General features: G+C 36.4%; 1 protein-coding gene and 1 long non-coding RNA gene across 6 annotated transcripts; one reads left to right on the forward strand and one right to left on the reverse strand.

Annotated features, from left to right (window-relative positions):
* Window positions 1–690: 690 nt before the first annotated feature.
* On the forward strand, window positions 691–16,705 carry LOC136240157 (uncharacterized). The gene is made up of 4 exons (XM_066031051.1): window positions 691–888; window positions 12,409–15,378; window positions 15,814–15,879; window positions 16,059–16,705. Exons 2-4 carry the CDS (start codon window positions 12,462–12,464, stop codon window positions 16,610–16,612), a joined length of 3,537 nt encoding a protein of 1,178 aa, XP_065887123.1. The 5' UTR covers window positions 691–888; window positions 12,409–12,461; the 3' UTR covers window positions 16,613–16,705.
* On the reverse strand, window positions 5,051–6,723 carry LOC136240181 (uncharacterized). 5 transcript variants are annotated; one of them, XR_010693703.1, is made up of 10 exons: window positions 6,549–6,723; window positions 6,357–6,400; window positions 6,132–6,306; window positions 6,042–6,077; window positions 5,802–5,910; window positions 5,611–5,762; window positions 5,480–5,560; window positions 5,341–5,428; window positions 5,219–5,287; window positions 5,051–5,167 (listed from the first exon to the last, which is right to left on the reverse strand). It is a non-coding gene; the product is annotated as an uncharacterized lncRNA (long non-coding RNA). The 5 variants fall into 5 exon arrangements; XR_010693702.1 differs by having other exon boundaries at window positions 5,611–5,751; window positions 6,549–6,722; XR_010693701.1 differs by having other exon boundaries at window positions 5,802–5,986; window positions 6,549–6,722.
* Window positions 16,706–16,928: the final 223 nt, after the last annotated feature.

The raw sequence follows: 16,928 nt of genomic DNA on the forward strand, positions 1-16,928 counted from the left end.
CCACGAATGGAACCAATACATGTGGAAAGGAAAAAATTAATTCAAAAATAAAATTAGAAGTTACAAATTATAATTATTATTTTTTATTATTATTATTATTAGCGCTTTACAGTGACCAGCACTGAAGGTCTGACAACAATTAGTCTTTACTTATTACAGGCCTGCCAACTCTCACGGGTTTACTGTGAGTCTCACGGTTTCACTACCCTGCTCAAGGGCAGCAGATTGAATCTCACGGTTTTTGAGAAAAGTTGAGACCTTTTTTTTTTTTTTTTTTTTTTTTTGGTCTCAACATAGCATCTACCAGTTTTTTTTTACTACACACTGCAATACTACAATAAAGGTACAGAAATCTCAAGATTTTTTTACTTTCCAGGTTGGCAGGCCTGTTATTATAGTGTTCCACTCCTTGCCAGAAAAAATTTTCCTAGAAGCCAATATACCGGCTGGCAGAGGCAGCATAATATAGTATAGGCTTTTTTTATGGAAGACTTTGATGTACTCAACTCAGAACTGACAAACAAAATTTAATAAATTAAGCAGATTCTTGATTGTATTTCCTGGAATTACTTACCGTATAAGTCACGCCACAGCTTGCGTCATGCATCATAGTCACGCGCGCGGAAATGGTCCAGCGGGGGTATTTTTCGTTGAATTTCCCTCAGTGCCCACAATAGTGCATGATGTAAACATAATCCTCCTTTGTGGTAGCTACGTAGCAGAAATTTCGAGCTATAGCTCTTTGTTTTCAGGAGAGTCTGTCGCTATATAGCTACCTATATCTCGACCCGTGCATTCCAGCCGGTTTAAGAATTCGAACGTCTGCGTCATCACTCCAAGAAGCTAAACTACTGCGACTGTATTTCTTTTCTACCTAATTCCAAAAAGGTGAGTTCAAGAGTGGGTGGATCTCTATAGTAAATCTTTCGTCGAAGTGTATGAGTATCCTATAATATTTCATGCAAAACATGCAGCACAATAATGGCTGCAACGCGCAGCTATAAAACATTCCTGCAAGAAAATTTGCAAGATATCTTACGGAAAACGTGCAGGATAGATCCTGCAGCAGTTTCCATGCAGGATCTTGCAAGAATCTAGTATATAGAGCTAGCTAGCTACCTCGTGCAGGCCTAGCCTTTTGGCGCCACCCCTTCCTATTTGGATGAATTAGATAATAAATAAACTATGCAAGCAACAGAAACGGTCATTTTTTTGCAAGGCCTTAATTGCAGGAATCTTGCAGGACTATATGCATGCATTCACGATTGTTTGGTATAAGGCGCGCCCGCGAGGCGCGTCCATTCTGAGCTATAGCTATATGTGTACTGCGTGCAATGGCGGATCCAGGATGGGGCATTTGGGGCAAATGCCCCCCCCCCCCCCCCTAAATTTGTGGAGGAGCCACTGGGAGTCATACTTCTGATTAAAATAACTACTAAACTTTGTTGGGCCAAGAAACTCATGAAAATATGTACATTTTACTAGCAGTTGTTACAAATTTACCTGAAATCAAAGCGAACCAAAGTCAAATTACCTGTGAAATCGTCACCAAGCACCTTCGTACGTACTAAGCGCCTCTAAAAATAATTATCGTGTTGTATTTGTTAAAGACATTCAGAGCCTTTTAAACAACTTTTAAGACTTCACAACCATCTGAAAAGGCAAAAATGGCAAAAATCAACAGTGAAACACTACTAAGAGGTGATTATTTGTTGCCTCAAAAATGCAACATTGAATTAGAATCTGGCTCACTTACAACTTGGCTTCTTGTGCCCCTCCCCTTGCCAACTCCTGGATCCGCCCCTGGCGTGTATCGCTGAAGGTGAAAAGATATATAGACTATCTGGCCAAAATATGCTTACAATTCTAGTTTTTCCATCAGCAATTACAACAAGAAATTGTGTATAGCTGGCTATCAAAGAGATTTAGTACCAACTTTAGTAGCTATATAGGTGGACAGAATCTTGATATGCATGGTCTGGGGGCAATGATTATGAATACTGAAAAGTACAGTTATAACTGATATATTCAGGGAGGTTACAAATCACAAAATAAGATTAAATTATAATTTATCTAAAAATACTTCCAGAGATTGAGATTCTATAGTGCCAATGGGTAGGATATTCCAATCATGGATAGATCTGGGGTAGTAGTTGAATTTATAGTGAATTGTTCTTGTAAAAGGGATCTCAAAATGGAGAGGGTGGTGGCAGCGAGTGGGATAAGTGGTGTTTGAAAAAATATCCAGGAATTTTAATAACCATGAGTAAAGAATAATTTTAATCTTGTTATATATTGCCGATGTTTGAGAGAATGCCATTGTAATTCAGTTAACATAGCTGAAACGCTGCTGTTGTATCTGTAGTCTGATTTGACCCATCGAGCAGCACATCGTTGTACCATCTCAATATTTTGTATGTCCTTCTATCTGTAAGTAGGGGTCCCACACTGCTGATCCGTACTCTAATAGTGGTCTCACTAGACTTGTATAAGCTGTACATTTAGTTTCTGGAGAGCATTTATAAAGGTTGCATTTAATGAAGTTTAGTGACCTTGTTGATTTAGAGGTAATATTAGTAATATGAGGCGAAAATGACATTTTTGAATCGAACAAAATTTCTACTTCTACAACATGACCTAAACCTTATAGTAAAGTACGTGGACTCAAACATGGCAAATGAATCTATACACCTCCAAGTGTGTAGTACTTACCTGCAGTAGACTATAGTATCTATCTCTATTTCAAATTATTCAATTGGAGATCACTGTTTACCTCGTATCACCCAGCACCCTTACTTAGTTTATCTTGTTGATTATTGATGGTTCGATACAATATACAATCATCCACAAAAATTTATAATTGAGATGAAGTACCATGGTTGATATCATTAATATGTAACAGAAACATTAGCAATGTACACAAAATCAATGAGCAAAATCATACACATAATTGAAAATTCTATAGTTAATTTAGCATTTGTGTCACACTACTAGTTGAGTGAAAATCTCGTCACAAATCTTGCAGCCCGCCTTTGAACAGCTTCTAATTTATCAATATACTATATTGTGTATGGGGGGCCCATGCAGGCACAAGTAGCGTACTCCAAGATAGGACACACATATTTGGTAGACTTCGGCTTTCAGCTCCCATTGGCAAGAATAGAGATTTCTTCTTAGAAAGGATAGAGCATTATTTGCCTTCTTACATACCAAGTTTACTTGTGTGTTAAAGCTAAGTTTGGCATCAATTATAACACCTAGCTAAGTATCTAGCTTCATTTACAGGCTTTAATGGTTGGTCATATAGTAAATATGAGTAGTGTATGATATGTTTTAGTGAGATCTGTAAAGTTTCACTTTACGTTAAACATCATCAGCCACATATTTGACCATTCTTGTAAATTTTGCAAATCTTGCTGCAGAACTTCTTGGTCAGTTTTGCTGTTTATCTTCCTGTACAGTAGACAGTCATCTCCAAAAAGGCTGCACGATAATGATATGCAGTCTGGCAGGTCATTGATGTATGCCAGAAACAACAAGGGACCCAACACAGTCCCTTGAGGTACACCACCGGTAACACCTACTGGGTTGGGTTGACGTAGAGCCATTGTATATAACCCTTTGGGTATGACCATTAAGAAATGATGAGATCCACTGGAGAATAGGTCTTCAAATACCATAATAATGCAACTTATGTAGCAAAAAGCAGTAAGATACCTTATCAAAGGCTTTACAGAAGCCTAACATGATCACATCAGTTGCTTTATTATTTAGATTGAAGGCAAAGTCATGTATGGTACTAATTAATTGGAGCTCTGCAGACAGTTTTCCTCAAAATCTGTACTGACACTCTGTCGTCCTATATCACTCACGAGTGTATGTTGCAAAGTGCTTGAGTGTATTATCTATTCAAGTATAGTGTCTCTCCTTGAGGCATTTAGTATTCTTTCGATAGTTACACGGGTCACTTCGACTACCCTTCTTAAATAAAGGGGTTATTAGTGCAGTTTTCCAATCACTGGGCAATATGCCGTGCTTAAGAGAAGCTCTAAACACTAGACTTAGACAAGGAGCAACCTTATAGGACAATTATTTAAGCAATCAAAGTGGTATTTCATATGGACCCACTGCTTTATAAGGATCAATTTCAGATAATAATTTAGCAATGCCACCAGTCACTACTTCTATGGTGGGCATATCTGGATAAAGAATGTTTCCCATATCTGGTAGTGCAGTACTTTTATCTTGGGTAAATACTGAGTAAAAATATTCATCCAGTATAATAGCTTTAGCAAAATCTGTAGAGTAAGCCTTTCCATCTTTCTCAAGTATGGAAATTTCTTTCAAGTCTCTATGTAGAGATTTGATATGTTGGAAAATCTTCTTTCTGCCAGTTTGGTAAGGTTCATATATTATTCGATTACATGTAGTCATTGTGAGCCTCCTTTTGCATTTGTCTTTTAAGGAGTTTGTACTCTTTCCAGTGTGTTGAGAATTTAGTTCTTTTTGCTAAGTTATAGCGTCTTTGCTTTTTTTCTTCTTATTTGCTTTATTGTTCTATTAATCCATGGTTTGTTGCGAGTACCTGCATGGCACCTTTTTTGAGGGGACTGATTCATCAAGAAGTAACTTAAGGTTATTACACAATGAAATCCACAGATTTTCAACAGGTGTGTCAATAGAAAATTACCAACTATTTAATACTTAAAAACGAAAGACTGCTCTATTAGAGAGTTTTAAAAATTGCTTTGTCATAAATCATACACTGTGAAAAAAGCTCAGAATAATAAGGTCTATAACAGTCTTATTATGTTAGTATTGGAATGAAATAGTACAGCATATATTATTAGATTAGGACTTTACTATAACAAGCTTATTGAATACATTTAAGACAGTCATATATTAGAGATTAAATCACTAGTATACTGCGGTGTATTATCAGACTATACTAAGCCTATTTCAACCATATATTGGCTACTATACTACTGTACTTTTTTACTTTCCTATAATCTGTGGCTACCTTAATTAAATAATTTCTATAACTATATTTGTAATGAATTTAATTCTGTAAATATGTTAAAACCACAATAGGTACAGCTAGTAAATCAATGTCTCCTTGGCCATGGCAGTATCAAATCAATTTCGTCATTTATCAGTCTTTATCCAACTGCAGCAGGTAAGGAAGTAAATACAATTCACAAGTTCCATTACAAATTACCTGTATTATCATCAATATGTAGAACTCTGTGACAATCTGTTAGTCGTCTGGTAGAACTGTCCCACAGCTCTAATACAAAGATGGTAAATATAATGTGTATTCTGGATAATCGTTGGACTTACAGTTTGTAACAATAAGAATCTCATAAAACCACGACCTTGTCTGGAAACCTAGTATTACCATGTAGAATGGTGGCTAGGTCCCACAACTCTATTAAAGATGGTAAATATAATGCGTATACTGAACAACCATCATACTTACAGTTTGTAACAATCTTTTAAAACTGAGACCGACAATCCATGTACATCTAAGACAAGTCTGATAAGACCAGGTCTCACAACCCTAAATGGAGGCAAACATAATTCATATTCTGGATTATTTGGTGTACTTACAGGTGTTATCAGTGAGTCTAACAAGACATAAAACAGCCACTTAGTATGTGACTTTGTTGGGCTAACGTGTTACGTAAGCTCACAAGAAGCATCTGATACACTCATAACCAAGTCCAAGAATCTTGTAATCACTAAGTACAACTGAAACAAGACTAAATATAATATAATTTGCATACTCTCAGTGAACTTACTTTTGTTAGCAATACGAGCATGATCAGTGAAATAAGGACAAACAAGACAAAACAGGTTCTTGAAAGCACTCAACTCATTTACAGTGCCAGACAAGGTAGCAGCCGTCAGCTGTTGATAAAAAGTAGTGAAAAACATGAAGAAATGAGACCGGTTCCCAGAAGAAATGAGACCAGTTTCCACAAACCTAAACGAAGGTAAATATAAATTGTATACTGGACACTCTCAGTGTACTTACTTACAGATGTTAGCAATAAGAATCACCAAGTCTGTAATTCCTACCCCATTGAAAAGAAAATGAATAAAAACACAATCAGGCTTAATGCACTTACAGCTGTAAGTAATTAGATGACGTTGAACAACTCCGTGAAAAAAGAACAAAACTGTCCACATATGGTCACTACCAGATTCTTTAAAGGAAGCAGCTGCCATTGAAGGAAACTAACACTGCAGATATTGTACACTGACAGCCTGTAGAACTAAGAGGTTCGACAAGAAACTGTACCTCTGAAGAGATAATATACAAAATTGTAAGAGCAGACCATGCATACTCTTACCGTTGATGGCTGATGAACTGTGTCCACTCGTCATCCGCCATAAGCTGAGATATAACAGGATATAAAACATGTAATACGTACACAGCAACACCAAAGTTGAATCATTTGCAGGCCATTGTCATACAATACACAATAAACAATTTAATACGGCTAAACCTATCGTACAAGCTATCATTTTAGTCTAATACTTACTCATCTAGAGCTGTTTTTGATTGCTGCCATCGAAGGAATTGTCCACTTGGCGGCGCCACTTCACCACTACAGCCAGCAGGGATGTACAGTTGTGGTCCATAACTATCATCGTGGCTCATTGGACGATGGCGCCGATCGCGTACACTCTCTCCGCGGGATACACCGTCGTATCACTCACATTTACAACCTCTGATACAACAATAGCGACAAAGATGGCGACTTAATTGCATCAGTAATATGCATGCGCTCCCCTTCAATTTTAAACAAGCATTACTACGAACTTTTGCAGCTGTGCTAACTGTGCAAGAAACTCTAGATTTGTATGGCTCTTAGATTGAATAATTAATTTTACTGGTATTATATGCTTTGCTGTATGAAAATGTGTGCGTATGAAATTATCACAACAAACTGAAGCTAGTTAGCTAGCTATAGTGATTAACAGAAGTGTAGCTACTTATTGTAAAATCATCATGACTTTGTTTGGTACAGTAAAAAAAACCTTAAGTCACATGAGATGGTGATAATGAGATGGTGAAGCTAAAAATGAGACAACAATGGTGAAGCTAAAAAGTTATCACATTTAGTTAAGTAAACAAAGCCATACAAAGAATGTGTATTAAACTAAAGTATAATCTGTTTCCCATAATATAAGGTGGGGTTTATACTAAAGTATAAGATAGTTAGTATAATGCAAGGCTATACTGAGATTATTTGTATAGTTTAAGCCATTAGATATACCATATTATATTCCTCTTTTTTCACAGTGATAAATAGTTGTACTGAGAGCTAATTGATGTGTGCAGACAGCTTTATTGATCAACCAGTAGCTTATCTAACTAATGAAATCCATACAAGTGCAAATTAGATTCATATGGTTATAGGTGTCATTTAGTCTGGACTATGTCGCCACTATTATCTTAAACAAGATTCATAGTTGCAATGAATTCATTAGCCCATATGGTACTGCTAATAATACTCTAAACGTCAAAGCCTACAATTATTCTTTGAAGGATTGCTGTGCGCTGTAACAAAAATAAATCTAAAAATGGGTGACTGTTTTATTAGAGTAACTCAAAATAATTGTGCTCATAGCAGTAGCAGTTATACACTTACAATCACTTTTTTTGCTTTGACGTATTGAGTGGTTAGATGGCTGTTTATCTAGCTAATGAAATCCCTACAATTATAAACTATATTCACACCGCTACTGGCGACACGTCTGACACGTTTGACTTCTATAATGTGATTCATTATTAAGGGAAGTTTATTAGTCCCTATGATGTATATAGCACTGTACTAAGTGTTTCTGCTTAAAAGTAGTCTTGAAATGCTCTCTGTATAGTACCAAAATCCATAATGACTGTATTCACTGACTCTAATAGAGCATTCACCAAATTCGCAAAATTGTTATGTTATGTTCTTCAATAAACTGCTACTTAAAGTAGAGAATTTAAGTTGCATCTCATCAAAATTTGCTCTGTTAATTCCATAAGTACAATCTATGCTCAGTTCTTGGTGATTTCATAGCTTTACAACTAATAGATACGTGGATGATGTCATGGTCACTTATGTCAGGTTCAATAGAACAGTGGTTAACAAGATTAGGTCTATTTGTTAGAAATATGTCAAGGATATTCTGGTCACGAGTAGGAAAATCTACCAGTTGGTTGAAGGAACAATCTGCAGACGTTTTTAACACTAACTGATTAATCGGTATAATTATGGTAGAGGATATCTATAACTGGATATGGATTCGGTATTCCAATCTATATCTGGGAGGTTGAAATCACCTAAGTAACAAATAAATGAGTTTGGATGCTTTGAGACTATATAGTAGATGGTGCTACATAAATTTTCTGCATAAAGCATATCTCTATTTGGTGGCTTGTGTGCACCAATAATTGTCAATGAATGGTTGGTAGGTAAGAATGGTTTTACAGCATACAATTCACAGGAATCACAAAGTTGGAGAGGTTGACAATTTATAATAGTATTATCAATTATCAGTAATAAAAACACCACCATTTCCATTACTACAACCACAGCGATACAATTTATAATTAGGTGAAATAATGTCTTAAATGATTGGTCAAGCCATGTTTCACATGCTACTACTACGTGGTATACATGCATACATGCATTTCACAAGTATAGTTACATAATGTGACTGTGGTATACATACATGCATGTTTGGATGACTAAGCTAAACTTTGAAAATGAAATTTATCCTACAGTATGGTGATACTGTGCACATCTTAATAGTTAATACTATACCTATTCTATTCATGGACCAATTAAACTTTCATTACAAGAATAGCTGACTTTGATTTTCTAGCACTCCAACCTTCTCCATACCAAAGTTAGATATTGCTTGGGAATTACATACATCTCCTTTGTGAACTGAAGGTACAATAACATGGCATTCACTTTCAATTTCATTAACGCTGAAAAGCTGATTGCCTTTTTTTCTTTGCCATGTCATTACCTCTGTAGCCAATAGACATATTGACACAATACTTCTAAGCACTCATCATCTGGAAACTCCGTTATACGTGTTTTGCTTGTACTCTACACAGTGCATTGAAGACAAAAGTGTTGAGTAAAATTTTTATGTAGACTGCAGCAAGACCACAGGTAAACTTGAATAACCACTTTTGTAGACAGTACATTGGTATGTGCTCTTAACTTAGTGGTAAAGTTGTGAGCTTCATAATCATGTGTTCAGGTCATACACCTTTTAAGGCTATTATTGGTATATACATCTTCTCAGAACCTTGTTGGTACAGCATTTTTTCTTTCACTGTGTAACTTTTCATGTCGCCTGATTTCTCTCATGATGCAAAGCAACAACATTTATTTGCAGTACGTTTCACTGTGTAACTATTTACTTGCTATACTGCCACTTCAAAAAAATAATGTGTAGGATATAGAAGAGACAATTGGTTATATTGGCTAACTTGAAATACAAATAATGTGTGGAAACAATGTCACTCTTGTGCTTGTAATAGATATCATCTGTGACTGGATTCAACCATATGGGTGCTATACTGAGATAACACCAGCATGAAATTGCTATACTATCAGGCTAACCATTCCCACATCAAATTCACCTTCAACTTGCCTTCAACTAGTCGGGTCTACTTTTGGTAAATAGTTATCTGACAACCTGTATAACCATGCTGAATGTCTGTGCTGATCTGTGAACACCAGGGACGTGCTTTAGAGTGTTCAAACATCCTGGACAGATGAGCAGGAAGCTGACTGTATTATTATATGTCTGTTTAGTGAGATATCAGCCTATTTGCTGCCTCTGAAATTTGTGTTCTGGTACCTTCAACTAACATCCTTGTCTATTTTGTAGTCTATCTTTTGCCCACCCCACCACTCATACCCTCCACCCCTTTTGAGGACACATGATACAGCAGCGCTGATGAAAGAATGGCAGGAAATTCTACAAGGATCACTTCGGCCACCAGATGCTCTCAAAGACCATGAATCTGCTCCATCATTAGTGAAAAACCCACATGCATATCTGCCAGAGCTGGACAATACGTTACTAGAAATATTAAAATACATACGCTTTTCTTTGAATCAACAATATATATGCCCATACGGGTCTCATTTCAGTACATTTTGGATGGCACTCACCAAACAGTACATAGTATCTTCTGTCACTAAAGATAAGTGTGCTAAGAGGAGGGTACACATATAGGGCAGGTATGGGTTTCTTTTCATGCTTGTAGCTTCTCATACTATGTGCTTTGTTTTCTGATTGTACACCTACGTACATGCCTTTTTCAAAACACTAACACATTTTAGTGTTCCCTTTTTACTTAATAAATTTATCTGAGTAATAGCTTTAGCTGCAGCCCTCCCTTTATTGCTTTTTATTTCTATGATCCCCCCAAAAAAATTTTTAATTTTTTCATGCACTTGTTAGCTAACAGTATCTTTATATAATTATAAACTGTTGTTGAAACCATTCTCACATTCAATATTGGAGGGTCTGTATATAATCACCCTTATACAGCAGTCAAACAAATATTAAGCATATTTGTGACTGGGCCTGTGAAAATAGGGCATGTCGGCACATGATTTTTGCCTACTTTTTCAACTTTTCATCACTCATAACTTTTAGTACCATTATGCTATAGGAATGCAATTTTCTCCTCTTAATTAGCTTTATGATGCAAGTTACAGAATGCAAATATTCTGTTCCAGTACTGAGATATGACCACTAGTGTGACGAGGTGTAGTTTTGCCTACATGCCCTGTTTTTGCAGGCCTGGTCATATTTTGATAAGCTGCTGTAATCACTCTCAGATTTATTCTCAGTGGGTCTAATTTTAAGGCATTCCCTAGGTTGGCATGCTTTGCACACTTAGGTACGTATGCCTTCCCTCTAAATAAATTTTCGTGTTATGGATTTACATCACCAAAATCTAGCTGAGTTTCTGGATGACAATTGGCAGAATGTACATATAGACGGCTAGTGCGAGAGCCGGTACCACTTAGTCAATTAGATTATTTTACAGGTATAAGAAAAATTGAACAAGAACCTGAAGTGCAAATTTAACCCGTACTTTAGCCCATACCAAAACTTTTTATTTAAATTTATACTTCAGGTGATGATCCTCTCATTCATGATCCCTACTACAATGAACATCCCACAATGATAAGTGGATCTATTTTGTATAAGATGATTTTCAGATTTTGGACTCTATCTATTTCAATGTAACAGTGTTAGTTCTGTTGTTCCATGGTATGCTCAGTGGCTGGCACATGGTGGGTAGATATGCACATCACTGGAATGATTATTTTAGTGGCCATTCATCATAGAATGTATCAAACATGGTTGAAACTTTATTGACCTAGCTAAACCTATTAAAATTCAAGCCACAATACAAAGCTATGTGTCACTCAATATAACAAGTCAAAACATTTATCTTAGAACTACCTGAGCATCAAAGCCATCATGTGAGCAAACTGCTTTCAAGGTAATTCCAAAGCGGAACCTTTGAACATCCATGCTAAAGTGGTATATACCTTTATGTAAATACTCAGGCTAAAATTGAGTAATGAATGCTCATGTGATTGCTGCCATGAGTTGCTACAAAAAGTGCTCAGACGGAGTGTTTTAGTATATTTGCTATCCTGGAGTTGGGAAACAGTTTTTTTTTAATCTTTTAAAAATAATATTTAATTTTTATTCCGGGTTGGGAAACAGTTGTTTGCTAAGGTAGAAACTAGTGTTGTAGCATATACAAGTGTTTCAGCATGATTTCAAATGCTGATCACACCCTGCATTATAGATAACATGAAAGAACTGCTCTACAACAAAGCACATCCCTCTAAGCCTTAATAAACTGTGAAAATACAGTGGATCCTCACTAATCCGAACTCCAGTAATCCGAACGCTCGATAATCCGAACAGTACAAATGACTGTTTTATTAGAGTATTTGCAAACAAATGTATGTTCTATTAGAGTAATTGAATTAGGTTCTGTATATAATCAATGGGTTCACTAATCCAAACAAATTCACTAATCTGAACAGACTTTTGTCAACTTGAGAACAGAGCTGTTCGGATTAGTGAGGATCCACTGTAGTCTTTAAATGGTGCAACTGTCTTATATAGCACTCATTGCTAGGACTTGTCCATTCATATCAGCAAACGTAGCTACAATATTACCCACAATATTACCCACTGCCGACCCATAATCAGGCATGTACAGTGGATGCTTGGGATTTGCTTGATACATATGGCCAAAGCATTTTTTGTGAGTAGTTCTGGAGGTTTCTAAATTATTATACTTAGCTCATGCAAGGCATACAATATATTCATGCTTCTTACACATAGGTAACAGATACAGACAGAGGAGAAATTTAGAGGTATTTACACCATACAGTACAATGGCAAAACCATGGTTTTGGTCATCGAATAAACCCAAACAGTTGGAGTCTGCTGAGCTTTCAATCATTAAGAATGTCACTATTACAGATACTGTTCTAGGTAGTGGATCATATGGTACAGTGTATGGTGCAGAATACAATGGTAAACCATGTGTGGCTAAGGTCATACACAGTTTTCTGACCAAGGCATATAAAGATGGTCCTACTCCAACGGAACTATGTCGCAAAGAAATCAACACTCTAAGTGCTTTGCGACATCCTAGCATTGTGCAATTTCTAGGTGTTTATTTTGAAGACAAGTCTGATGTGCCAATACTGGTGATGGAGAAAATGTGGACAAATCTATCTACGCTATTAACAGAAAAACCTCACCAACTACCATTGTTGATCAAGACACACATCCTCTACGATGTAGCTTGTGGTTTACAATATCTACATAGTCATGAGAAGCCAGTGGTTCATCGTGACTTGAATGCTAACAATATTTTATTGACTAAGAACTTGGTGGCAAAAATAGCAGATCTTGGACAGGCAAGGGTGTTGGATACAATTGGAGGGCAGACTTTAACAAGAATACCAGGTAATGTAGCCCACATGGCCCCCGAAGCTTGTGAAAAAAAGCCAACTTATAACTCAAAGTTAGATATATTTTCATTTGGTTGCACTGTTATTCATGCGGTAACCGAACAGTTTCCAGAACCAACTGAGGAGTTTGTGGAGACTCAAAATAAATATTTTAAGAAAGAATCTGAAGTTGATAGGAGAAGGAAGTTCATTGATCTGATGGCTGAAAGTAATACTTCATTACAAGAAATTGCTTTAGCATGTTTGCAAGAGGAATCTTCCAAACGATTAAATGCATTGGATGTTTGTAGCAAACTTAAAAGGCATTTGGAGGAATTAGAAGTGGAATCACCCATTTTGGCTGCACGATACAAAGAAGGCAAGCTTTATCTCATGCGGTTAGTCCAATCACAAGAGGATGAACTAGAAAGTACAAAAACACTAGCAAAGAAGCATTGTGAAGAGAAGGAACATTTTAAAAAGAAAATGTCATCTTTACAGAAGGAATTAGCTAGGCAGAATGAAGCTATCAAGCAAATCACTGCAAGATATGACACCCAAGTTGATAGAAATGAAACTTTAGAAAATACCATAAAGGAAATTACTAACACTTCAGATGTGTACAAGCAAAAAAATAGCATGTTAATTTCAGAGAAAGAAGACCTTACTGCCAAACATGATGATCTTAATTTGCGTTATAATGACCTACAAGGAACTTGTAAGAGACAGCAACAAGAAATATCATGCCTCCAGTCAGAAAAGAACACAGATTCAAATTTACGTCAACAGCTTCTTGAAATACAGCACGTGAATAAGAATGTACAGCACCAGTTATCAGATCTGAAGAAGCAATATACTGCACAGGAGCAACAGCTCGAGGAGAAATCAAGCACACTGGAATCTTCTCTCAATGAACAACAAGAATTAAAAGAGAAGTTAAAATTGCAAGAACAAAGAGTCACTGAGCTCAGTAAGTTGCTAGAAAGGAAAGAAACATTACTTAGTAGGCTCACAAAAGAATGTAAAAGTAAGGATGAATCATTAAAGAGGAAAGAATCAGAACATGCTGATGACATAAGCAACATTCGAAACCAGCATTCGAGGGAAGTCCAGAGTCTAGTAGAGAATGATAAATTACAGAAGTCTGAGATTATTGCATATGAACAAGTCAAGAAACAAATGGAGAGTGAAGCTGAATACAAGTCCAATCTCGCTAAGAATGCTGAAACCAAAATTAAGAAGCTGCAAATTGAACTAGAATGCTTAGTTAAACAGTTGAAGAGGCAAAATGAATACCATGAAAATGAAAAGGTGAAACATACTGAGATGTTGAAGAAAAGTGACTTAATTGACATCTATGGTCAGTGCAATTTCAAAGCTAGTTGGTACCCATATTTGTCACTTCCAGTCAAAAGGATGAGATCTAGTGTTACCATTGTCAAAGACAAGGTGTTTGTAGCTGGAGGATACAAGCAAATAAGCCACCAAGATGAAGGTTTAAATTCTTACATGAACTCCATGGAGAAAGGTGACAAGGTGTTCTGTTTCCGCACAACAAAGTGTAGGTATGATTCCATAGCTAGTCCAGTAGTGTTGGGAGGTGTAGCCAGTGTGAATGGTCAGTGTGTACTGGTCAGTGGAGCTGAAGGGAACACTCTGACTGGGAATGTGTATGTGTTGTGTGAGGAAGAATCAGATGAGCAATGGAAGAAGTTCAGTGAACCTGTCCCAACTCCTCGGATACTGCCATGTGTGTGTTGCTATGATGAGAGGTGGATGATCGTGTGTGGAGGATATGCCTGTAAAGAAGGATCAAATTTATTAGAAGCTGTGAACGTTGTGGAGATTCTTGACACTACCAAAGGAAAATGGCACACACTATCAAAAGAACATTGTCCAAATGCTTTTAACATTCTTTACTGTGGTGTGGTCGATGAAGATGTTTATTTCATTGGGGACAATAAAATTTTGACATCTAAATCAAACCAGCTGATAACAATTGCCATGAAAAAATCAGAATGGAGTGTGCCACTTTGGTCTGAGATGGAAATACAGATAGAAGGAATAGCAGGAAACCTTCACCCTTTTAGTGTTGTAGATGTTAATGGAGAGCCGGTAATTATTGCCAGTATTAGTGGTAGTGAAAATGACGTGACTTGTGTTCTAATGAAGGACACAACAGGCACATGGAGGAAGATGAGTGAAGCTGCAGAGTGTCAACATTGTTCAGCTGTGGTAGTGACTCCCACACTAGAACTACTCCTGTTTGGAGGATCTGAGAAAGTAGCAAGTGATGAACCCACTGACATATGTCAGTGTGGTGCATTGACTCCAACTTTAAATGTACAGAATGGTAAGTTCATATTATTTTTATATATTGGTTGTACTGTGTGAATGCACTAGACTTTATTTTACTAGCACCAAACTTTATATTTAGATACTAGCTATAGTACTCACGTCATTTAGAATTTTTATGAAAGTATAGTAGTTCATTGCCATTTAGTTAAGTAGTGTAATTGTGTATTAGCTACTGTATAGTGTTCTTAGAATTCATGGAAAACTAACTTTTAGATTTTGACAGTGTCTATCAGGGTGTAATATAACATATGTACCATGCAACCAAAAGCAATACAAGACTAACTAGTGTATCTCCACAGGACTAAATATAATAGCTAAAATGTCTATACTGTTAACTTGTTGGCTAATTAGCTAGCAAAATCAAATTTTAACTTACCTCAAAATTACACTTTTGATTTGCATGGTCACATTTGGTTGTTATTTTGCATAGGTGCTCCACATGAAACTGACTTAAGTGAAGAATGCTTATCATCAGAAAATTCACTGTTGGTCCAAAGTAAGAATTATACTACTTCCAGCCACTGTTGACTAATGTTTACGAATCAATGTGGTACTTGAAAAAATGCACCAGTTGTTTTGTAGACTATTATAATACTTTTTGTCCAAATATTTAGTGCATTATTATATACAGCTGTTATTTATAATTGACTTTCATATTGCTGTTTGTTATATTAGATGATGTTATCTATCAACCTACTGCTGGCTCTTTTACTGGAACAATCCACATTCAACAGTTTGACCACAATGGAGGAACATTTCAGTCTCCAGTCCACAAAGTATCAATAGTGGTTCCTCCTAATGCTATTGATGATGGTGAGAAGATTACAGTTTACATGGGAGCCACAACAAGTGGACCATTTGATCTACCTGAAGATTGCAAGCTAAGAAGTGCAGTAGTGTGGCTGGGTAGTGGGAGTGATGTGGTGTTGAAGAGAAGCATAGCAGTTGAAGTACCTCATTCAGCAGTGTTCACTAATCCCCATGAACATCACTCCATGATGAGGTTCATAACATGTGAGAATTGTGAAGGTCCCAGCTATAAGTTTGAGTATGCTTCTCAGGATCAATTTGAAATATATGAAGAGCAAGGTTTAATTGAACTAAACACAATGGCAATGGTGGCCATTGCTGCCAGTTCAGAAAATAAAAGTAATTCTGCAGAGTCAGATGATGAATTCCATGATACTTTTGAAGATGTTAAATTGCATGGTGAAACTGCTGCGCTATAGCTGTTAGTTATTTTACACATAATTTTGTGAAACAACAGAAGTTTTAAAATGCACACCATTTTGTTTGTTATTCTATACAATTTTGTAAATTATCATGCGCTTATTATAACAGCAGGTTGTTGAATTTATAGTGTTTCCATAGTGGTGATGGCAACATCAAAATTTTAGAGTGGTCACCTGATACCAGAAATTTTATCTTCGGTTGTTAGTATTTTTTCGAAAGTACATGCTGCAAGAATTAGAAACACAAGCAAACATTGGTTGAACACAGAATAATGATGCGCAGACTGCCAAAATTGGAAGCCATTTGTACACT

Source organism: Dysidea avara, chromosome 12 (assembly GCF_963678975.1).
Source record: "Dysidea avara chromosome 12, odDysAvar1.4, whole genome shotgun sequence".
Taxonomy (NCBI): domain Eukaryota; kingdom Metazoa; phylum Porifera; class Demospongiae; order Dictyoceratida; family Dysideidae; genus Dysidea; species Dysidea avara.

Coding starts and splice junctions, on each gene's coding strand:
- LOC136240157 (XM_066031051.1), top strand. CDS start 12,462: ATGGCAAAACCATGGTTTTGGTCATCGAATAAACCCAAACAGTTGGAG. Junction 15,379..15,813: donor AACTTTAAATGTACAGAATG/GTAAGTTCATAT, acceptor TATTTTGCATAG/GTGCTCCACATGAAACTGAC. Junction 15,880..16,058: donor AAATTCACTGTTGGTCCAAA/GTAAGAATTATA, acceptor TTGTTATATTAG/ATGATGTTATCTATCAACCT.